This window comes from Phoca vitulina, unplaced genomic scaffold (genome assembly GCF_004348235.1).
Source record: "Phoca vitulina isolate PV1807 unplaced genomic scaffold, GSC_HSeal_1.0 scaffold7, whole genome shotgun sequence".
Lineage (NCBI taxonomy): Eukaryota > Metazoa > Chordata > Mammalia > Carnivora > Phocidae > Phoca > Phoca vitulina.
In genome coordinates, this window is record NW_022589710.1 from 39,733,042 (window position 1) to 39,757,670 (window position 24,629).

Consider the following 24,629-nt stretch of genomic DNA (forward strand, 5'->3'; position numbering starts at 1 on the left):
ATGTTTTCTCTCTATTTACCCTTTTAGGTAGGACTCTCTTTATTGCATGTGGCAGAAACCATCCTCAAAGTAGTGTAAGCAAAAGTGGAAATTATCACAAGGATACTGGTATATATGCAGGAGCTAAGGATAGGGATGCAGCTGACTTCAGGAACAGATGAGACTGGTGTTAAATACCATCAAGTTAGTCTCTCGCTCGTCTCTCTCTCTCAAGCTCTCTTACGTGCGCACACACACACCCCGTTCATCTGTTCTGAAAGACTTGTCACCAGATGGATGTCCTAGACCTGCCCTGTTGATGCAATAGCCACTAGATACATGTGGCTCTTAAACACTTGAAATGTGCTGGAAGTGAGGGGTGACTGGATGGCACAGTCAGGTAACCATCGGACGCTTGATTTCAGCTCAGGTGGTGCTCTGAGGTTCGTGAGATCAAGCCGCGCATCTGGTTCCATGCTGGGCGTGGAGCCTGCTTCAGATTCTCTCTCTCTCTCTCCCTCCGCCCCTACCTTCCCCCCCCAAAAAAACAGTATCAGGAAAAATAATGCAAAATATCTCAATTTTCATATTGATTACATGTCGAATGATAATGTTCTGGATATGTTGCGCTGAATGCAATATATAATTCACATGTATTTCACCTTTTTCTTTTTATTTTGTTTCATGTGGCTACTAGAAAATTTGAAATTACATTTGTGGGCTGCATTATATTTCTATTGGATCGTGCTGTTCTAAATGGCTTTACCAAATATCTAGAGCAACACAAATCTCTCCATGCCTTAGCCTGAGTTAGCTTGCTTGAGGATCACTGAAAGGACAATCAGACACATATGGGTATCCCCCACTTTTCAAAAGCTCATTTTATGCCACTTTGCTTTTATGAAAGAGCTATATCAATACCTGTTCTCATTAATGAGAGAAATCCGAAGGATTTTTGTTTTTATGAAAACAACAAAAATAGCGTTCATGCAGTGTGGGTTCTGCAGTGAGAGGCAGGGTGCCCCTGAGCAACGATGGGGCCCTGCCCGGCTCCTTCCCCAGGAACCACACTCTGCGGCATCTCAGCCTCAAGCCCCCAGAGCTTTGAACTGTGTCTGTGAGCATCTTGCTTTCTCTCAATTTCTTTTTTGCATCCATTAGCAATATGTGTCCTAAGGTATCAGAAAAGCCCGCGACAGGTTATTTTTTTTAGTCTGGGAATGCTCAGAACTTTTTCCATATAAATTCATGGTGTTTGCTTCTTTACTTTATGCCATTTCAGTTTACAAAAGGTTTCAGAGGCACAGTCTACTTTCAGATAGCAGGGGGAAACCGTACGTACACCAATCAAATATGTGTCATCTTACTCCATCCTTTTTCCTTCCCTTTACCATTCGTGGTGACTCCTACTTGAGCTGTAACAGTTTCTTCTTATTGAAAGTGGATTTATATACTCACCTGAAAGGTACTTTTTGAGCCCCTCTTCTATGCTAGGTCTTGATTAGGCACTGGGGGAGAAAAGTTCTCAGCCTTCCCTGAGTATCTCTTCTAGCGGATTTAGCCATTTTTTGTTTGCTTTTGTGACCGTAAGCTCAGTGCAGGAAGTGCACTTCTCCGTGTGGCTGCATCTGATGCAACCTGATCAACCCTTAGAGTGAGCCTGAGTGAGACGAGAACTTGGATTTCCAGAGTCAACATTCGGTGTTGTCAAGGGAGATGTGAAGGATGCTGACAGTAATGAATCAGGATCTTTCCGTGACGTAAATCTATGTTTCTTGTCCTGCTTTTGAGGAGCCAGGTTCCAGAGCCCCTTTCTCAGGGATGGAGCTATGGAGATATGGTCATGTCTTCTTCGTCATTACCACCACAAAGAGGAGACAGTTGTGCAATTGGAAGTGCAATTTGAGATATTTCTCCCCACCCAAAAGACAGTTGTTTCTCCTGACTTCCCGGCAGTATGTGTATGGAAGCTTAATCAGGTTTTCTTTTGTTTTGTTTTAATTTAAGTAGCTTTTAAAATTAAGTGTAACATAGCAAAAAACTGATACATCACAAGTGTGCAATGCCGTGAACTTTCTCGTGAACACACATGTATAACCAGCACCCAGATTAAGAAACAAAACCTTAATGGTACCCCAGGAACTCCCTCTTCCTGTCACTACCCATATCTACCCAACCCAAAGGTAACCACCATCTGGATTTCTACAACCACAGATTAGCTTTGCCTGTTTTTGAACTTTATATAAATGGAATCATATAGTACATTTTCCTTGGTACCGTTTCTTTTTTTTTCTGTTTCTTTTGTTCAACATTATTTTTATAAGATTTATCCATGTTGTTGTGTGTAATATATAGATATAGAGAGATATATATATAGAAAATGTAGATAGCCAAAAAATAAAAATTACAATCCTACTATTGTAAAATAATGTAAAATATCAGTGTTTATAATTCTAGGCACTTCTCTGTGCAATACAAATACTTTTGGAAATTTTTTTCAAAAATTAGATCATAGTACACGTAATACTTTGTGATTTGCTCTTTTGTTTAATATATCAGATCTGCCAAAGTATCTTAAATATTGGTCTCTCTTAAGGAAGCTGCATTCTGAATTGAGCTGAAAGATAACTTAAAAAGTGGAACTTGGGGCACCTGTCTGGCTCAGTCGGTAGAGCATGCGACTCTTGATCTTGGGGTTGTAAGTTCAAGTCCCACATTGGGTGTAGAGATTACTTAAAAATAAAATCTTTAAAAATAAAATAAAAAAATATTTTTTAAAAAAGTGGAAACTTATTTATTTTAAAATCAGGAATAAACATTAGTATCTAGAGTACTGATTTTGATAGATCTAGATATGGTCCATCTTGGCCAGGTTTCCAGGAGTCTTCTGAATAAAGGTGGTAAGCAAATGGACCACTGAGTTGCCAGGTTGACCACTGATACACTCAAGACTGAGTCGGGCCTCTTGTTTCTCAATGAAACTTCTGGATTTCTCTCTACTGTTTTAAACCTAGGTATTCTGATAATATGTAACACATTAGGAACGTGGATAGTTTTCTGAGTGGCTTGTGGAGTCTATGTTCAAGTCCTAGCTTATTCTTTAACTTGAGATAAGTCTGTAGTATGTTCCTTATTTCTTAAATGGAGAGTCTCATCAGCACATCTGTTTGGGATCATAAGAAATAATACTTATATAACATTTTGGAGTCCTTAAATGAAAAGTTCTGTCAAGTTGCTGACTGTTCTTAAAATTTCCTCAACTAACATTGTGGAAATCCATTGTCATGGATATAGTTGCTGAGCGGGGTCATAACTAGACTGCAAATCTTGAGTAGTGGAAACATGTAAACCTTGAGGTTCCAGTCATTTATTTAAAAAGCTACCCATTTATTTCCTAGATGTTAACACTAAGAGCTTAGCCTGTTGTAGTTTTGGTTTCCACACTAAATCTTCCCACTTGGGTCTTTATCCTTACCCATTTTGGATTGTATCTATTGGCATATGCCAGTGGGTTTTCCTGAGTGAGGTCAGCTGGAACACTAGTATTCTGACATTAACTTTCCCCTACAGGAGTGAAGAGAAGTAAATATCCCTGTTAGCCCGTACAAATTCTTGACCTGACACTCTTCAGACACGTCAGGGACCCCTTCGGACCAGCACTGAGCAAAGCTTTCATTTCTTAAAGAGAAAATGTACTATGGCGGGGAAAATGCTGGAGCCAATCTATGCAGAGATATAATAGTAGTAAGGCGTCTTGGAGATAAGAGGGGCATTAGAGGCCTCTCGTCCTACTCCCTCATTTTTCGGATGGGTAAACTGAGGCTTAAGGAGGTCACAGAATGGACTTAGAAGCTTGATGTTCCATCACCTAGCCAGATGTCTGTATTCTTTAGGAGGCATAGGGAAAGACAATGTCTGAGGAGTAATTAGGGTGATCTAGACTGCATTAAACTAGTGCAATCTCTGGTAGCATCTAAAGCCTTACTCCTCTCCAGGTCACCCCACAGAAGAGAGTATTGATTCATCTTTCCTCTTTCCTCATCTTGAGATTGTGATGGTGAGAGGAATTTGGCATTTTACCTGATGGGCATTGGAAACTTGGCCTTCTGCTGGAGAATTCAAAAGTTTAGTTCCGGAGATATTCAGAAGATGCCTTTCTCCAGAATCAGGTGGTGGAGGTCAACTGCTATTAAATTTATGAGGCTTTCTTCCTTCCTTCTTTCCTTTCCCTCCTTCTCTTTCCTTCCTTCCTTCCCTTTCTTTCCTTCCTTCCTTTCTTCCTTCCCTACTTCCCTTTTTTTCTGTGGTATTCTTTTTTAAACTTGTTTCTGATCCAACCTCTTAATCCTCACTTTTCAAGTTCAGTTACATTTCTGTTTTCATAGATGTATCAGTTGTTGAGTCTTTAGTATGCAGAGATGCTGAGCTTGCCCTTCTGAAATTCTTCCGGGGTCAACTGGCCTTATTAGTCTGGGTCCAGGCAATGAGAATATTTCCAACTCCTTGGGGACTGTCTTGGCCTTGAGCAGAAGTGGGGTCTCTGAATCATTACCTAAGAGAGCTTTGTGGATTGTCACAGTTGGCAGCCTCAGGACTTGAGCTAATCCTGGAAATTCCTTAACTTCCCAGAAAGAAGTTTCCACAAGGTCAGGCTGAGGTCCTCAGAGAGAGCAGATGGAATAAAGCTTGCAACTAGTCGCTTCTGCAGCTGGACCTGGAGATAAATAAAATCATACCCATTTTTTTTTTGGATCATCAAGCCTTTGCTTCTCAGGGGCTATCTGTTCTCTACTTCTTTTTCCCTGTATGTGGGGGGAGGAGAATGCACTGCAATCACTGAAAGAAAGGCAAGAAAATGTGTTGACTCAGTTCCCATGGTGAATGCAAGGAAGGCCAGGCCAATAGAAACAACTGAGATATTACAAAAATGTGTTTCTTTCTGGCAGCTGTGCAGTCGGTCCTTTATATCCAGTCACTATAATTGGCTCATCACCCAAACTCTTTCCAGGGTCATTATTCTGGTTGTGGGGGGCTGCTTCTCCTGCAAACAAATGTTAGTTTTACTAAATGTCCTCTCTCTCCAACTTTCTTTGTGGCAAGTGAAAAGTATCAAAGCATCATTTAGGGAAAGAAAGTATAAAAGATCAGAGAGATAAAATCCTGCAGGTCTTCTAAAGGCTCTGGCATATTTGGCTCAAGCAACACAAATTATGAACTAATGAAGCCACCTATAAAATCCAGTTTTAATTAACTTGAAGGCACATTGGTGTTTTTCATTAAAATGAAATTGTATTTAAATGGAAAACTACCAAGACAGGGTACATTGGGCCATTGTTCACCGGGGCTTGGGCATTGGCAAGTGAGTCGTGTACTTAGAAAAAGCAAAGCAAACCTTGTTTTTGTGGGGCCTTCTTAGCTTTGGAGGACTTGTCGTAGGTTCCCTGGAATGTAGGGAGTGCTCCTAGGTAGGATGCGGGCACAACTCAAAACGTATGCCAGTTCTTCTTTTTATGACCCTTCTAGTCTTCTGTCATCCTGCTCCCTGCCTTTCTCCCTCTCTTTAGCCCTTGGCCTTGATACCCAGGAATACCTCTTTCATTTCCCCCCTTGCATTGACTGATTTGATCCCCACTATCATTTGTGTGAACAGTGGATGACAGAGCACTCTATAAAGAGACAAGGGTGCTATTTCAGGCTTACAAGACAAATGAAGCTCGGACATCACAAGGGGCTGGTGAAAACTCGAACCCCTCTTTTGAAACTTGCACTTCACTAGTTATCTGAGAGCTGAAAGGGACCTTCAAGATCCTCTAATCAAAGCCCCTCCTTTTCCCTAAGGAGGACACTGAGACTCAGAGGTGAAGTGACTTGCCCGAACTAGTGAAGACCATTCAAGTGGGGCTTTGCCATCTCAACTCCTGCCCTTTCCCCTCCAGCCAGTGCTGCAAGTTCTGCAACCCTGTTGATTCCAACACAGCCCCCAGCTAGAGAATCCTGCCTTGTCAGCAGAATGTCTCTGCAAGCTGACATAGGACATGTACACATTCGGAGTCAGGAGGACGGCCGAGTTTCCCCTTCCGGTTCTGCCTCTGCTTTGTTGGCTTAAACGAGTCACTTCTTCCTTTGTCTATTTCCCCGATTGGTAAAGAGAAGATAATGAACCTTTCCACCTATCAGGCTCACTTGAGTGTTATAAAGAATAATGAGGTGATATTTGTAAAGTGCTTTGAGCCGCTGGGAAAGAGGAGGGGTGAGTTCAGGAGAAAGCATTATTAGCTGCAAGCACTTATCAGTTGAGCTGTTTAACAATAGTGGAGAGTAAGAATACTCAGAAATGAATTCCAGGGACTAGCCCTGCTTTGAATTTAGGAGGAGGATTAGCGGGGACCTAATAGGTATTCCACTTCTCCGATTTCTTTAGTGTGCCGTCAGACTAGGAAAGGTAATGACATTCTTCTGTGTCGGATTCAGCCTGGAGTTTCAATTGGGATGTCAAAGTGTACTTGTCTTCTATTCTCATACCGAGGCTGTGTTATGTTGTCATTGTTAAAGCCCTGGGCATCTTCTATCCCCTGGGGTAATTTCACTGAGAAGCTATACAAAGTAATTTCTATGCAGTGGCTGGACTGCCGTTTATAAGGTTGATTAGTGGAGCTTCTAAATCTAAAAGTGCCTGGGGAGCAATTTGGATGAAGCAGAGAAATAAAAGGCAAGGTCTTCATCATGGTTGATCCTTTTTTACTACCCCACTCTTTGGGGATTTTCTCAGGAACTCAGATGTATGTATGGTGCAAAACACGGGGCCTGATGGCCATCGTGGCATCCTCTTGCATGTGAAAACAGAGATGTAGCCCAAGTGAAAGTGAATTTGCCAGGTCACTAAATATATTTAGAGCCACCTTTTAATGTCCCCTCCCCCACCAAGGGCTCGACAAGCGAGCAATTTATGGGGGCCTGAGACATGTGGGAATGTTTCCAAATGGTTATTCTGATGAAGGATCTGTTGCTCCACACTCATACCCCATTGTTTGAAGATCCTCCGCCCTGAGTTCAGGTCTCTCTCACTTTCAGGGTCAGGGAAGACGAGAAAAGAGAATCAAAACCGGAGAAATGTTTTGAGCTCGTGCAGCTCTCTGTGGGCCAGCTGGACAATGAGCCAAAAAGAATGTGCCTCCTTCCTTAGTGGGCAGGAGCAGGGCTAAATTTTATCATCGTCCTCTGGAGGGTGTAGGGAGAGGTCAGGAGATCATTTGGAACAATAATTTTCCCAATCAAAGTTATATTGAGGAACTTGCACCAATTGTGTCTTTGTCCCCTGAAGTCTATGGACCTCTCTGTAATGGCCGCTTCCTCAAACCCTTGCTCCCCCCCCCACACACATACCCATTCTCCAGACCTCCATCCGCAGGGGCTGCCTGTCGGGCTTTCCCCTCCTGGGTGGCAAGAGCTGCCTGCACTAATGTCGCTCTGTGGTGACCTGTGAGTTTCCAGTAACATCCTCCAGTGTGGTGCAACCACAGGCAACAGGCCCGCAAGCAGAGCCCCCAGATGCCTGTCCCACGCACACACGTGAACGCACATGAACACACGCTGGACGCGGGAGCCCCCTCTGCCCCTCCTGTCACCCCACTGTGTCCTCCGAAGCTCCACTGTGAATCCTGCACCTCTTTGGGGGCCGACTCAGACCTCTAAACTGACGCCTGGATTCCTTCCTTCCTGGGTCAGCCACCAACTCACTTTTGTGTTTCCTCTCCAAATCCCTTCTCTGCCCTGAGACTCCATGAAATAATATGGGATTTACTTGGCAGGATTCTCTGACCTCCTTCAAAGACCCAAGTTTCTTGTTTATTGTAGTTTGAATGTCTCAATCCTCCAAAAGCATTTGGAATATTTTCTTCATTTCCCTCTCTCAAGGTATCTATTTTGTCCCAGACATGCCTCCCCCAGTGTGTTTTCAGGGAAAGACGCCGAGACTTTGGGCCCCAGCTGCTGCCCTTTCCTTCACCTCTGCGAGGGCACAGACCAGCACTGGGCTGACCTTCCCCGGGCCGGCCAGAAGAGAAGGCTGTGGAAGCCCGCACGCCCCCCCCACTGTCCCTCCCTCTGTGGCCACAGCTGCTTGCCCTCCCCACCCCCCTCCCCTGCTCTTTTTCTCAGTGAGCCTCAGCGCCAGTGCCCCAGTGAGCCGCTGGGAACAGAGGTCTGTCCCCTGCACCGGCCTCGGCTCCCCACACTAGAACATTCAGGCGTCAATGGGAAACAGCAAGATCTGTCAGCATTGCCCCTTTCTTCTGGGCTTTGAGGGCCACATTCTCCACGGCCATCTGTTCCCTTTCACCTCTCTGGACAATGTTGCTTTTTAAAGCCAGCGATTCTTCCTCCTTTATCCCCTCCTCTCCCGCCTCCCCTTCTTCTGCGCTCCCACCCTTTCCCCCTCATCTCTCTCTTTCCCAACCCTATGAAATTAGCCTCTCTTAAGAGAAAACTTGCCCTTCTTCCACACAAAGCTGTTTTGCAACCACCGTGAGTTTTTTTATTTTTCATTTTTAAATTTTTTTGAAGTGACACATTGCTACTCTTAAAGTTTGTGATTGTCTTGGGGGTATTCTTTTGATAAGGATGGGAGGGAGGAGGATAGAAAAATTTTTCAGTCATGCAAAAAGAAAATACAGAATAATAATGAGTTTTAGGTTCCTGCTGGCAGGCACTTGCCTCTTAAAAGAAGGAACCCTCCCTTTCCTTCCCTAGATGATCAGTTTAAGGAAATTTTTGTACCCTAAAGGTCTTTCCGCCAGGTATTTTATTATAATTTTGTTGTTGCTCCTATGTTGTTGCTGTTGTGCTGTTTGTAATTTAGAGCCAGGGCTGCTGGGAGGTGGGTCCGTGATCCCTTTGGTCTTGCCCAGAGCTCTACGCAGCCACAGAAGTGCCTGATGAGGCGGGGAAGCCACGATGTCTTCCCAGTGAAGCAACAGAGCCTGAGGTCCAAGGAGTGTCCAGGAAGGGGTGTTTGTACCAGGACTGACCCTGTACCTCGGTGTGTGACCTTAGGCATGTCACTTTCCCTTAAAACAATGATGATAAAATCCTTTACTAAAAAAATGTTTAATATGTGACTTTTCTATGTGTACCATTACTCTGTTTCATAAACAAGATGAGTCTGTGATAATGTCATGAAAACTTTATGGGCCATCCTTGGCTAAGGATGCTGTAATAATCTACTGCTGGGGTCAGGCTCAGCTGCTGGTGTGGGAAGTCAGCGAGAACAAGGACTCCCAGCCCTGGCTGCTTGCCGGAGTCCTGGGCAAGGCTGAAACACAGGCTCTGGGGTCTGACTGTCAGTGTTTGAATCCTCTGTCCACCACTTACTAGCTACACAAATGTGGGTAAATTTTTGTCATCTCTAAAATAAGGGCAATAATAATATCCAACTTCATGTTGTTATTGGAATGACTAAGAGATTTGTATCACGTAAAGCACTTGGAACTGCTTCTGGCCCATTGTAGATGCGTGTGAATGTTAACCATGATTATTGACCCCCTTCCTATCCCACGGCCATATTACAGATGAGAAAATGGGCTAACTGGCTTCCTGTGGGGCTTTTCTGACTCTATCACATTTACCTTCTGCTGCTTTATTTTTCATTGTAGAGTTAATATTGATAAAAGAAGTAATGTAATTATCAATGGGATTGCAGTGATGATTAACACAGCAATTCCACTTAGAAATGTCATAAAGTAGAAACATCCTAAGGTATTAAAAAAGATATGTAATCATGTCCTTTTGGCAAAGAAGGTAAACCAGATGTGGAGATTATATTCATGGAAGGAAAGCCAATCACGATTTTGGCAACTAAGGTTATTTTACATAATTTCAGTTGGAAATCTACAGAACCTGGAGATTTATTTTTCTTTGGTATCAGTTTCTAGAAACGTATCATATGACTAACAGTTTCCCAACAATAGGGAAAGAACATTATTAAAATATGCTTTCCTAGACAGGCACAGATGACTCTGAGTAAGAAATTGAATATTACAACTTAATGAGGAAAGGAACGTGAGTGGAGTATCTAGAAAATGGGGTGAGTTTTCTCCCAGAGAGAGAGATGAATGGTCATTCTTTAAATATTTTCTAAATGGCTGAAAGAAATAATGAAAGAAGTGACGAGTCAGGCTGCTGGGTTCAAAGACTTGCTCTGCCATTTGCAGGGTGACCTTGGGCAATAACTTACTCTCTCTGTAGCTCAAACTCTTTCTGTAGAAAATTGGTATGATAATGGCATCTCCCTCATAGAGCTAATGTGTGTAAGGTATTGAGCCTGGGGTCTGGAACATACTAATTATTCCAAAATGTTACCTCATAATTCTTTACTGTAATGTCTTGTAACAAGTGACGTCAGAGCTATGGGACAAGTTATACCAAGTAGGTGGTCTTGATCACTTTGTTGAATCTGGTCATTTTCAGTAAACCCATAGTTCTGTCCTCTTTCTAGATAAACAGTGGCCTTCAAGGAAGAAGGAAATTGCTTTGCTCAAGAACTCATATTTCACAGATGTGTACTGACCGCCTGCTGTCACCAAAACCAGTTCCCCCCAATTAAAATAGTCCTGTGAGCATCAGCACATTTTGTTCATCAGTTCCCTCTCCTGCCATGAGGCTCCTGCCTAAAAAGACTTGACTGTACCACCCGGGATTGGGGCAGTCTTGTGAGGGAATACTGGAGGGAGTTAAAGGAAGATCATCTCCGTTGCCCAAGGTCCCCCACACCCAGGCAATCCGCACATGGCAGGGACCCTGCAACTTGTGATCCAGAGGCCACTGTGAATTCCAGTCAGAATGGAGTTTTCCCTCTCTTCTGTGGCCCCAATCTGTTGGGAGCCTTATGTTGGCATGACAACCACGGGGGTGGGGGTGTGTATCCGGTTGCATACCCCAAAAAGCGAGAAGTGCAGTAGCTTCTCCTCACCTTGACGCAGGAAGCCCAGCTCTAGATGTCAAGGAAACACAGGCTGAACTGCAGGAACCTGGCAACCCAGCTGAACTCACCACTGTGGGAAAAGACATCCCAAGTACCTTTGGGTTCTTGTCTAAAACTCAGGGTGCTGAGGACCCGGGGATCGCCTACTGAACTATTCACCGTTCTGTTTCTTAGCCCCCATCCCCCTTCTCACAGCCTTCAGGGGCAACAAACACGTGTGATATGCCAGCATTCCATTCCCTCCCGTGCATGAAAATATCCTGATTCCTATCATGATCAGGCTGCTTCCCAAAGGGGTGCTTGAGACGGGGCGGGAAGAAAGCCTAACAATAAATCTTTGCACTCCGGGCAAGGTGATAATTAAAAGCATTCTCTACAGCGATGTGCTCTCTAAGGCCGAAAGGGAGGCAGCTGGTCAACAGAAAGTCCTAGCATGCCTGGGCCTGGGCCCCAGCTCGGCCTCACACTAGGTGGGTTTCAGTAAAGTCGCTTCTTAGACTATGAAATGGGAATAGTGAGTACACGGATGCGGTGGGATCGAGGGAAGCAGGCGATGAGTGCAGTTTAAGTTGAATTGGTCAGATGCACTTGTGTGCTCTGGACTGTTCAGAGCACCTTAGGGCCCCTAGCTCCTGTCCCACCTGATTTTCTTACTCCCTCGCTTGCGCTCTGTTCCTGTTCTCACTGAAGAAACAAAGGGAAGCTCGAGCTCTGAAAGCTAAGCTGTGTTTGGTGTCTGGAAGAAATGCAGGTCAAGGAGCCTGACTGACAAGGGACCTTAATGAGGGTCTCTGCCTGCAGGGGACCTGGGCCTCATCACTAGCCCCGTCCTGTCTCATGCCGCAGGCCGCCAGCTGCCCCTCCTCCACTTTCTGACTTAGGGTTTTGGGTTGCTCCTCTGACAGCAGCTCCAAGCAGATGAGTTGTGGCATTTCTAAACAGTTTACATCTCTTCACTGTTCCCCTTGGGAAGTAGGGTGGGGGCTAAATCAGCAGATAGGAGTCTTAAAAACTGGGCCAAAGGGCATTCACCAGCCCCGTGTCTTCCACTGATGAAAAGAATGCAGAGCTACATGACAAGATATGAGGTGGAGATTTTTTTAAATGCAAGTGCATCCGTAACAGTACACGGACTGTCCATGGGGTCTGAGTAGTCTATAATTGCAAGCAAAATAGCAAATGCCTGGTACGTGATTTTTTTCAAACTTTAATGTATACAGGGATCATCTGGGAGAGCCTTTTGAAAATGTAGACTCCTGGGCATCACCCCTCAGAGATGCTGATTCATTAGGTTTGGGATAGGGACAAGGATTCTACATTTTAAAAAGTGGTTTACCTGGTTTAGATGATTCTGATGCATAAACATGCAAATGAAACAATGCCCTAGTAATTTCTCCATAGATCCAGTCCTGTGTCCTGATTTTCTATCAGTGACCCAAGTCAGCTCCTAGAGTAGGCCAACCTACATTTTCACAGTTGTTTATTTTTGTTTTTTTTTTTTAAGTAAAAGAGTTCAAATCTACAGAAAATTTCCAGGGAAGGTACAATGAACTCCCACACATGCTTCACCTAAACTTCTAACATTTTGCCACATTTTTAAAATCTCCCTCATATTATTATTATTAACTTATTTTTTATAATATGAATTTATTATTGTTATCTTTATGAAACCATTTGAGAATAAGCCGTAGATATCATGACCTTTCATCTCCAAATACTTCAGCATTTATCTCAGAAAAACAAGAACTTCTCTTACATAATAACCATGATACAATGATCTCACCCAGGAAATTTGCACTGATATAATACTATTATCTAATATGCCAAAGTCAAACTTTGTCAGGTGTCCCAATTATGTCCTTTATGGCAACTTTTTTTTTTTTTCTGATCCAAGATCCAGTTCAGGATTAGACATTCTATTTAGTTGAAATGTCTCTTTGTGTTAATGCTTTTTTAATGATTTTTCTTGAAGAACATATTTCCTGATAGACAACAGCATTTCCCCCCCATACCCCCACCCATTCTTATTACCTGCAAAGAGCCAGGGATGCAATCCAGCCTGAGCAACAGCAGACTTCAGCTGAGGCCTTGGGAAAGGACCCTCTCTCCTGGTCCTGGGTTTGCCTAGTGAGCTAGTTCCCCATCACTATTAGTGTGTCCCTTTGCTCTTCAGTCAGGTAGGCTATCATTGTCCAGACTAGTTCCCTGGATATGTAAAGCTACCAAGCATTACTTCACTCTAGTTTAAATCTCCCCAGGAAGAGTAACCGATAAAGGATATGCCACGTTTTGTCCTTCCTAGCTTTCTCCAGAGGCAGCTGGCTGAATGCATACCTCTGAGGGGGATTTTTTTTCCCCCCCAGCAGCCAGGACTATAGATAACCTGAAATCAGATTAAGTGACTGTATTTCTTCTGCTTCGGCCAGGAAAAAAAAAAAAGTCACCTGAAAAAAATATCAGACAGTCAAAAAATGAGATGACCACATATAATAATAGCAGGACTTAGTAGAATCCAGCTCTGGTATCCTCCTGTTGTCTTAGATTCTGTAATTAGAGTAGAAAAGCAAAGCTCATACGAAGATGGCTGATGGGCATGATTTGAGGAATTCACTTATTTACAGTGAGCATCTAGAACACACTGCTATGGAAGAAAACCCATTTCACATAAGCATCTTCCTGGTTGATGTTGAATTAAGCCTAATTCAGAAAGAAAATGCCTCAGAATGAAATGAAAAGAAAATGAAATGTTTGGGTTTTTGTTTTCATTGTTTTATTTGCTAGTATTTACTTAAGAATAGTATGTGTTTCCTCTAATAAGTGAGTTTATTTTTAATTAAAGAGTTCTTTTCAAAGGGTCAGGAGACCTGGCTACAGGTCACCAGTCAGGCTTCCCCACCCCCACCCCCAAATAGAAGGTAGCTGGAGAAAGCTATATTAAAGAAAGGTTTCAGGGACAAGGCCTCTTGGGGAATGTTGGAAGCAGAGCTGGGTGGGAGGAGATTAATTCTTTCTATTCAGACACCCTAGTTCTGTGCTTCCCATGCCTGTTATTGTTTTCATAGCTATCCTTGAGGACGTTCATGATTGTCGCTGCAAACATAGCAGAGCGGTTCTGTGCAGGGTCCCCTATAGAACTCTTGGTTGGTAAATTAGATGCGTTGTAGACTAGGGTGAGTGAGCACCCTCATCCTGTTCTAGGAATTTCCCACATGCATCCTACTTTGCCCAGAACAGTCCTGATTCATCTCTGTTATCCCAATATAGTCATTAAAATGTCCCCATTTCATTTTCAAAAGTGTCCTGTTTGGCTGATGACTTACATAACCATACTAAGACTCTGGGAAACTTAACGTATGTTCTCCCCACACAAAGCCAATGGAGCTGTCTGAGTGGTTTGTGCCAGCATCTACCAGTCTTCATCCTAGTGATTAGCCAACTCTGTTTCTTCCTTCTGCTGTGGAGGATTCACCCATCCCTAACTCTTGCATTCCAAAGGTTCTGATTGCCCCACGTTTTCTTGTCTTCTTCACATTTCTAACGTTTCCCACTAACGAGTTTTATTGGAACGTGGATCCTAGGTGTGTTGTGCAAGTAAAGACTCTGGACTGCACTCAAATCTTTTCACCTCTAGCCGAGAGACATTGGAGATGAAATGTTCTGCTTTACCAAAGTGAAGCAGCCTTATCCTTTACCAGGCCAAATGCTTCCTCAGGGCACAGATGATACTGAGGCAGTTAGTGTGCGGTTTTATGCCTCAGATCCTTTATTTGTAAATCTGAAAGAAGACTAATAACTTCAAAGTATTTTGAGAATCTCAAAGCTCTGAAGATTATAAATAACAAAAGATATTTTTTTCTCATCTAAAATGGCAGTACAGATACTGTGGTTACTTACTTAATAGATAGCGTGTGTTTCCTGGGCCATTTGCAGCTGATGGGTTTTTTCCAGTGCTCTATTTATAGAGCTAGGTCAGAAATATCACTTCCGTTGGAACTTGACCTACAGACCATTGTCAATTTTAAAGGCCTGGGGAAGTAGAGTGCACACTGAATACAGCTGGTTCACAGGTTCAGTTAATGAACCACAAACCCCCAAGGAAATTAATTTTGCTGGAGGATAGATGTGTGAGCCTGTCCAAATCTCTTTTTATGTGATACCTTTGCACTGTGGCCTCATGGAGCTTGTAAGGTCATCTTGAATCCTTATTCTAGAAAGAGCCTATCCTAGGTAGTCTTCTTCCCTTTTATACCCCATTCATCCTCTTCAACATTGCTTGCTGAAATTCTGGCTTCCTTGTCAAATAAAACAAGACAACAAGACCTGATGATCCACTAACAGAGGTAGTTTAGGCTACTCTCAGTAACTTAGGAAAAAGCAGATCTAAATATTTCCCTACTTCATCTTTTGACTGGGGCTAACCAAGATTCTCAGTCACTTCCCCAGTTCAAATGAATGATCCAACAAAAAGTATATGCTGAAGCTCAGCCACTTCCATGGGCCTGGTTTTAAACAGGAGAAACTGAATTTAATGGATGGTAATCCCCTTCTGATCCCTACTCTCTCACTCAGACTCCCACCTTTAAGTTTTGTTGTTATGAAGTCGTGTTTGCTGGGACTTGGCCACTGGCCATCACATGTTTACCCATCATAAGGTTTTAGTAGGTAGGAGAGACTTAGAAAATCCCTAGTCTGTAGGGAAATCTACTCTTAGGAAAAGGACCACATGTCTGCACTCTCTGTAGGCTTAAATGGGTGTTAGGTAGGGTACAGCCATTCAAAGATAGCACACGGAGTAGAACATTCTCAAACTTCTGGGAAAAGTGAGGTCCAGAATGAAGAGCTAATTTCTTGTCATCAAAATGCCATAGATTCAAAGTTCTTAGGAGAGACAGGAACTTCTGAGATCAATTTCAACAACCCCTTGTCGTGGATGAGGAAACTGAGGCTCAGAGAGGCAAAGTAACTGGTCATTAGCAAGACCTGCCCTGATGTTCTTTGTTACATCACTCTCCTTCTCCCACCCGGCCCCGTTAAAAGCCCACAGCTGAGTCAGAAATAGAACTCCAGGGTCCTGCCATGTAGCCAGCAGCTGACCATGTGCTGTCATGCATTATACAGAACATGCTTTAGAATGTGAGGACAAAGATAAGAAAGAGACTGTTCATTCCAATGGTAACATGCCATCTCCTTCCTGACCTTATTGCAGTCCTGAAAAGATTTATAGGTATTTTCTTTCTTCCTCCTTCCCTCCCTCCCTCCCTTCCTTCCTTCCTTCCTTCCCTCCTTCCTTCCTTCCTTTCTTTCCTCCCTCCATCTCTCTCTCTCTCTCTTTCCTTCTTTCTTTCCTCTTTCAAGCTCAATAAGTTGCCTTTCATCTAAAGGGACAGGAGGGACCAATGTCCAGGATATCCAGCCCTCCTGGGCTGTGAATTTTTCCTCCCCCCACCCCTGACCTGGGAGTCAGTGCTTTGTTTATACTTCCATTATTTTTAACATGGAAAAGTCTATTCTTCTAAAGTTGATCCTTTTGCTACAGGGCAGACACTTTTATGTTATGTACTGGAGATTCAGTTTGACCTCCCAGAAATGCTTAGCACAGGAGTCAGAAATTGAAATGTTTTCAGAGAAGGAGCTTCCTCATTGAAGGCCCCCCAACAGACCTCTTCTAGATACTGACACAAGCTGGTACCAGAAGCCCATTACCTTTTTGGAAATCAAGGCTACATAGCAACCTGATTATCCTCCTCCAGTCTGATTACACAAGGACTATACCCTGTGTGTAGAACAGGGAGAGAGCCTCTTGCCTTGTGAGAAATGTATCTTCATAACCAACTCCCACTCCACAGGCATGGGGAATTGGATCCAAAAGATAGTAGTCATGAAAGATACTGCAGAATCCAAGTCCTGTTGTTTTAACCACTTCGTGACTGAGCTTTACTAGCTTGCCTCATTATTAATAGAATAAAAAATGTAGGAGATGATAATTCAGCTTTCTTTCTCTCTAGAATTTCATCTTCAGTGTTTAATCAGCATTGTTCCTGTCATTTATACATATCAAATATCTCCATCTGAGAGTCACCATGAACCTTTGGTTGCCTGGAGGCAGGAATTATTATTCACATTTTACAGATGGGTAAGCAGTCACAGAAAGAAAACATGCTCTGACTTACCTAAAAGAGTCTGAGAGAGTGGAGAACGAATGTCCCCACAGTCTGTTTTAGAGAGACCTGACTTCAGTGTAAACAAATTTGATTTTCTCCGTGTAGCTTATTCAGGTACTTCCACAAGCTCAATCCTGTGATGATGAAAAATCCCCAATAATGAAAATATTTTCAAAACCCAGTTCACTTATTTGATTTTTCTATCTGTATTGAAATGAACCAAATTCCAGTACAATGAAGTCATTCTGCCTTGGCAGGTCTAAATATCAGAGTCATCAAGAAGGAGAAAAGGAGACAGTGCCCTAATTTTTAGAACTTCCGCTTAAAATGAGCGTAGAGAAGATTCACTTATCTCTTTCCTGACCAATTAGGTCATTGCTCAGGAAATCACCTTTTCTGAAAGGCCAGCAAAGCAGATTCCTTCTACCTTTAATTTCCCATAAACAGCATTAATGATTATTTATGCCAGAAATATTTGAAAGTCAAAAGACATGAGGCCATTGAATTTTCTAGTTGAAAATAAAGTTACAGGGACACCCAGGGGCACCTGGGTGGCTCAGTGGGTTAAGTATCTGCCTTTGGCTCAGGTCATGATCTCAGGGATCAAGCCCTCGTTGGGCTCCCAGCTCAGCAGGGAGTCTGCTTCTCCCTCTCCCTCTGCCCCTCCACCCACACACTTGTGCACACGTGCTCTCTCTCTCTCTCAAGTAAATAAATAAAATCTGAAAAAAAAGAAAAGTTATAAATTTATAGTAACTGACAGTTTCCCCACCTTCCTTTCTCCCACTTCTCTCTCAAGTAATCCCACCACCTATAGCCACTCTTCAGGGTCCTATTAAGTGAAATAAGTTTTCCATTCTGACCAGATTTTTAGGCCTTCAACTAGAGAGGGTCAGTTTTGGGCCACCTGATTTACATGAATCAGCTGCTGGGCCAGTTGCGCGAGGTTAAATAACTTCCAAGCCAGGGCATGCATTGTCTTTCTGGAAACCCGTTGCCCTGAGTTATCACTGTATATCAGAACAGAGGAAGCTGGTTGTGGAGCCAGAGTGACACACAGATTCAGATGAGTGATGAGATGCTTGCAATACGCCTCCATCAGTGTCTTTTCAGAGGTGGGCCTTCAGGCTCTTCAGGCCCTTCAGGCCCTTCCCGAGGCCCCCTGGGCTGACCCAGTTGTGGGCTGTTTGACATAAGGAGCCTGGAGAAGGCCGACTGGAGTAGTGGTGAAGACAGTTGCCCGGTTTGAGTCCCGGCCCTGTCATTAACCAACCATGTGACCTTGGGAGAGTGACTTAATCTCTCACAGCCTCAGTTTGTCAATAGGGATGATGATATTCCCTACCTCAGAGGGTGGCTGTGAGGATCAAAAAAAGATGTAACTAAGATATGAAGCTCAAACAAGACATAAGCCCTCTTTATATAAAGGGCTCACCTAGTGCCTCACTTGTAGTACTTTAAAAATATTGTCTTTTCTTATCATTAGCTTTCAAGGTCCTCTGTTACTGCTCTTGTGGTGACGTAATGTTTGTAAGCACTCCTGAAAGTAGATCTCCTCAAGCCACTCACTCGGGGTTTCCATTAGAAACTTTTCCACAGTTATTTGCACTCATGGCCTTTTGTCAGGACCTGAGCTTGCCTGTCCAGAAAGCAGCCAGATATATGGGTACTTTGTTATACTGTTTTCATTGGTTTAGGGACATGGCAGCCTTTAAATAGTCACCCCCGGCCCCATATGGCTCTGACTCCTGAAAACATCTTCCAGACCTGGGAAATGCCTATGATTTTATTACCTATATATATATATATATATATATTTGTTTTTTTTTTTTGAGTGCTTAACTAACTCCTGATTAGTCACATGTAACTTTTTCGTGGCAAACTTGAAAGCTCAGCCTTACTTCATCTTATCACTTAGTAGGCATCTTGTTAGAAGCAACAAGCTTCTAATAAGTTTGTTTGAAAAATGTGAAAATGCTATTAATTAAGAATGTAAATCTGCTGCTAGAACAAATATATATAACATGGTTCAAAGTTGAGTAGGAATAACTTATTCACTATTTAATCAGGATTTATTAAGTATCTTCTGTGTGTCAGTGACACAGAATGATTGAGGCATAAGTTAAGTGATTCAGGCAGACTAGCATAAATCAGACATGGATTTGGCCCTCTTAAAATATGTATTAGGGGTGATAAGAAAAGCACACACAAGGAATATACCACAGGAGAGAAAATGGTGAAACATGAGAGAGGGAAATAAAGTATTATGGGAATTTAGAGGAGGAAGACAGTATGTCTGTGATGACCAAGAAAGTGGAGTGCAGGAAGTGGTATCGAAGACAACGTGTGGACCTAGAGGCATTTCAGGTGTGGAAGGGACATGGGGAAGAAGTGATTACATTGGAGCAAAGTCTCTATGAAGTGGAATGGAGGGAGCTGTGTGGAAAGGCAGGTTGGGCACAGACTAGAAGAGCTTTGAATGCCAATCTGAGGAATTTAGAACTCTTTGGACGCACTTGGGAGCCATTGAAAGTTTTCGAGCATGCTTGATCAGAAGTGGCAGGGGAGTGTGCTTAGGTGTGTGCCTGGGGAGGTTAATCAGCAGAAGAAGAGAGAATGGGCTTTAGTGAGGAGGAACTGACAGCAACATGGACATCAGTTAGAAAGCTCTAGCAGCCATCCCCAGGTGAAAGCTAATGGGGGTCTGATCTAAGGTTGGGGTAGGAGGAAAGGAGGGTAGGGAATGGATATAGGTGAGATTTTACAGTTCAGTCAATAGAACGTCACAATTTATTGGAACTGAGAAGCATGAGAGAAGGAGAAATTTAAAAATGGAATGAACCAGATTAACTAGAAGGCCAAGGAAAGGGACAAAGAAAGAAGAGTGAGTTATATGGGAAGACATAAGCTTGATTTGAAGATATTCAGTTTACGGTGCTGAAATTCATTAGGTCAAGCTTGTAGTTCTTGTTGTTGATAAAGGAGAACAGGTGCTAAGGCCGGTCATAGGTTGAGACAAAGCCTTCAAAATCATCCACGTGGGGGTGTTGTCCTTGTCAACAATGAGGCCATGCCATATGGAGCAGAGGTTGCAAGCTTGGTGGGAATGAGTGATATATGGCTCCTAAGTATGTTCATTTGTGTGTTTGCAAAAATTGTTAAATTAAGCCAACATGTTAAAGCCAGGAGATTGTACTTAAAACATCGACTTCTGGCTTCTCTTTTAAAAGTCAAAAGATGTGGCTGACTACGAACTCATATTGTCACGTGACAGCAATAGCTGGAGCAGCCAGGGTCTGCCCCCTTGCGATCATGGCTGGATGCTCTCATTCACCACAGTCTCCACTACTCCCCGTCATCTCCTAATACTTTGTATTAAACACAAAGCAGAGTAATGGTTGCCTAGGGCTGGGGGGCAGGAAAGAGGGGCTTGAGGCTTATATGGCTAAGGCGCATGGGGTTTCTTTTTGAGGTGATGATGGTGGTGATGCTTGAACAACTCTGAATATAGTAAAAACCATTGAACTGTACACTTTGGGTGGATTGTATGATGTGTGAATTATCTCAAAAAAGCTGTTTTATAAAATGCAATAAAGAAAAAAATAGAAAAGAAAAATCAGTTGCATTGCCTTTCCAGGGTTGGTTTTCTTATAACAGAAAATATTTCTTTATTAATATGTCTCTATCAAAAAGGGGAAAATGGAAGACAAGAGGGTTGTATATTTTAAGAAGAATGGAAGAAAGTATATCTCTTTGCAGTAATAAAGGATTCCTGCGTTTTAAGATGCAAACACCTGGCCTCTTTACTAATGCACGTTACCTTCCTAGCCACTGAAGACACTTGGGTGGTAGGAGAAAAATCAGTCATGGTCAGCCCCCTGGGGTCCACCCACAACTAGGAAGAGAGGGAGAAGAAAAGCAGAGAAGGAAAAGAATACTCATTGGGATTCAGAAGAAGCAGAAGAAGCAGTATATTGGATGTCAAAAGAAGGGGAAGCTTTATCAGCTGCTGACAAGAGGTCAAGGAGGATGGGGACAGAGAAGTCAGGAGGTTACAGGAGACCATCCAGTGAGAAAGCTTAGAGCAGTGGGGCCAGAGAGAGACTGGGGAGCAGATGATGAAGTGCCCCAGGTGCATTGTTCAGGAGTTAGTATTTCTCCTCAGCATGGAGGGCTGCTGGAGGAGTTTGAGTAAGGGAATGATGTGATTAGATGAGCACGGTCTAGATATTTTGTTTTCAAATTAATTTGTGTATGTTTTGAATGATGTACATCATGCACTAAGGTCACCCTAAATTTTATTCCTTCCTATGCTAAAGTATTCTTCTTTCGGAAATCCCCAGGCTTGTTGTGGTCCCAGTTGTTGATTTCCATCTAATTCATTCCTGTACCTGCTTGAACCAGAGAAAATGTATGGTTGGTGTTGTCTAACCCAGGGGCATTCAACCTCAGCACTCTCGTTTTTGGGGCTGGATAATTCTTTGTTATGGGGGCCTGTCCTGTGCGTTACAGGGTGTTTGGCAGCATCACCAGCCTCTACCCTCTAAATGCCAGTGGCACTCCCACTTAGACATTGCCAACAAAATCACCTCCAGCCTAGAACCACTGACCCACATGCATCTGCTGTAATATTTGGGCCCAGGAGTGTAAGGCCATGCAAAGTTGGTAGACCACCCTGAAAGATGACAGGTCCAGAAAAGAAAGAAAAGAAGAAAAGACCAATACTCCAGACTGAGGGGTGAAAATCCGATGATGCAGTAAGCAGGCAATGAATGAGAAGCTCAAGGCCTCATGTTGTTTTAGCTAATTCGGTGGACTTCAGCCTCTCTGTACTTAGTCTCCTCATTGCAAAGAGATGGCATCTTGAGGATACAAGGCATAATGAATGTCCCACTGTGCTCCCTAGGGCTAGGATTCCTCTCATGGCCCCGAGCCAAAGTGCACATAGGAATTCAGAGGAGACCTCAAGATGTCCCAGATATGAGGTGGGGGGTGTGGGCAGGCTTCTAAGTGGTGGGACTTGTAAGCCTGCCTCTAAGGAGAAGGAAGAGGAGGAGCGCAGGAATAGTTTCCTCCTGATGATGTCAAGAGGGATCAGTGGAGGGGCGCCTGGGTGGCCCAGTTGTTAAGTGTCTGCCTTCAGCTCAGGTCATGATCCCAGGGTCCTGGGATCGAGCCCCACATCAGGTTCCCTGCTCGGCGGGACGCCTGCTTCTCCCTCTCCCATGCCCCCCTGCTTGTGTTCCCTCTCTCGCTGTGTCTCTCTCTGTCAAATAAATAAAAAAATCTTAAAAAAAAAAAAAAAAAGAGGGATCAGTGGAGCTCTGGAGATGTAAGGTGGTAGCTGAAGCACAACTTGGAGTAGACTGGAAACTCAGATGAATCCTTCACATCCTCCCCCTTACAGGAAAGTCTTAGAAGGTGAAGGAATGTTTCTCTGGGGATAAGACTGTCTAATACAGATTAGATATGAAATGGTTAGATCTTCCGGATTCCTCTTCTGGGTGTGTGTTCGCATGTGTGCTGGGGTTGGAAGGGCAAAAGAATTTTATATGCACATGCCACCATTTCTATATTGATTAGGAAAACTGAGTTAAGACTCTTATCAAGTTAAACAAGTCTTACAGCTCTGTTAAACTAAGACTGTTTCATACCTGGCTCTTATTCTCTGCAGTAGCATTATGCCTTTCTGCCATGGATGTTGAGTGGCTCAGTTTATTATTAGCAATGGCTCCAAGCTGCCTTGCATGCAACCTCTTATTGATATATAACTCTGTTATCTTTTAGCCCAGTGGTGGTCGCTTTCACTGAGGCTGAAGGAAACTCATGCTGGTTTTTATTTTTAGTCTCAAGTTCCTTAACCCCTCTCCTTCTCTAATTTGCCAACTTTTGTGGTAGTGAACTGAGTCCCCCAGGAGTCTCTAAGCAATGAGCAACAACTGGACTGTTGTTTATGTGAAACACCATTACAAGAAATGGGCACTCATAATCATGGTTTTGCCCTGTTTTGTTTCAGGCACTTCTGGCTCCAGCTGTGTCACAGCTGCCCTGGGAACCACCTGGAGTCACAGTGTGAACACCCGGCTGATTCTGCAGTGCCTTGGTTCAGAGACAAGACAGGTGAGTGCTTTGACAGCGTTTTTGAACTGTCCAGTTTAGAGAACAAGATGTACTTAGCAATCGGAGTGTTCATCTTCTGAAAGCATCAGCCACATTGTCTGTCCTGGGCCAACACTGTCAGGGGGCAGCTAAAGAAACCAGCATCCCTGCCCACCCCAACAGCAATTGTAATGAAGTGGGAAATCAGTCGCTCACAGGAAAAAAATATGTAAGAATAGAGCCCATCGAGTTAGCATGCCTCCTGATATTTGCCAATGGCTTGGAAGTGACCAAGGTCCACCCTCTAAGGATCTCAAATTCTCCATCTCTAAAGGATGAATGATCATTTCACTTAGCTGGTATTTGTTGAGGACTAGATAATTTGTGTACAAATTAAATAGTGATAGTGCTTTTTCTTGAGGTTAGTATGCTTTGAAAACCATAGGCCAGACAGATCCTGCCATGTGATTAAACTGTTCCCCAGACCCTGGGTACCTGTGCATTAACTACTAAGCCAGTAGGTTCAAGTACCAAAAGGTGCTAGAGAGACCCCCCACACACACACAAAAGGATGATAGCTCTCCCAGAGCTCCCTATTTCTATCCTGGCCTCAAATGAGAACTCCCCCACCCCTTCCATCCAGAAAGTTTAACTTTCTATACCCTTTCTTTCACTCTAAAGAAAGGGACACCACAGTCTGACCCCTTTGGTAAAATGTTTCATAATTAGGGAATTTATTTTTCCCGATGCCTAACCTCAACTTTATTCTGTTGTGTGGATCAGGTTCCATCATGACCTCTCCCACAAGCAGGAGGAGGGAGAAGATAGGGTGATTGTTCTGATTTGTTGGATGGGGCAGAATTCAGAATCCAGATTTGCCCATCTTGCTAAGTATATTACAGTCCAAGTTATTCACTAAAGAGGCATGAAATATCATGCTGGTGGTCCTTTCTGGGGGAGGTGGCAAGGAGTTGTTGCCCTTTACCTGCATTAGGTAAATTGGCTGTCTTTCAAGGAGTCAGGAATCATCAGAAACAGACATGAGCCTTTGCCTGTTCCAGACATAACTTTCCGAGTGCCCTTGGTTACAGACCAGAGGATTCTTCTTGGTTTGCTTGGGACTGTGTAAATAACATTCCAGCTTGATGATTGAGTCAGCCATGTTCTGAGAAGATGGAGCTGCTTGTTTTCGTTTAGGGGAACATTCTTAAGTTTTCAGGCCCTGGCGTGCTCATTACCTCAGTGATACCTTTTCCCCAATGATTCAAGTATCCTGGGTTCTGAATCCACACTTCTCTTTTCAGTGGAACATAGCCAGAGATGTTCCTGTAGAACCTAATGACCTTTGGTTTGTACCGTAGGTTATACATTATGTTAAATAAACCCAGTTGGCAGCTGTCAGGCACTGCTGC

General features: G+C 43.4%; 1 protein-coding gene across 1 annotated transcript in view; it reads left to right on the top strand.

The window, feature by feature from the left end:
- Nucleotides 1-24,629, top strand: part of RAD51B (RAD51 paralog B) — a 560,808-nt gene that overhangs the window by 485,933 nt on the left and 50,246 nt on the right. Inside the window, exon 9 of the mRNA XM_032405390.1 lies at nt 23,135-23,238. Coding sequence (XP_032261281.1) covers nt 23,135-23,238 — 104 coding nt within the window. The remainder of the gene's footprint in view (nt 1-23,134; nt 23,239-24,629) is intronic.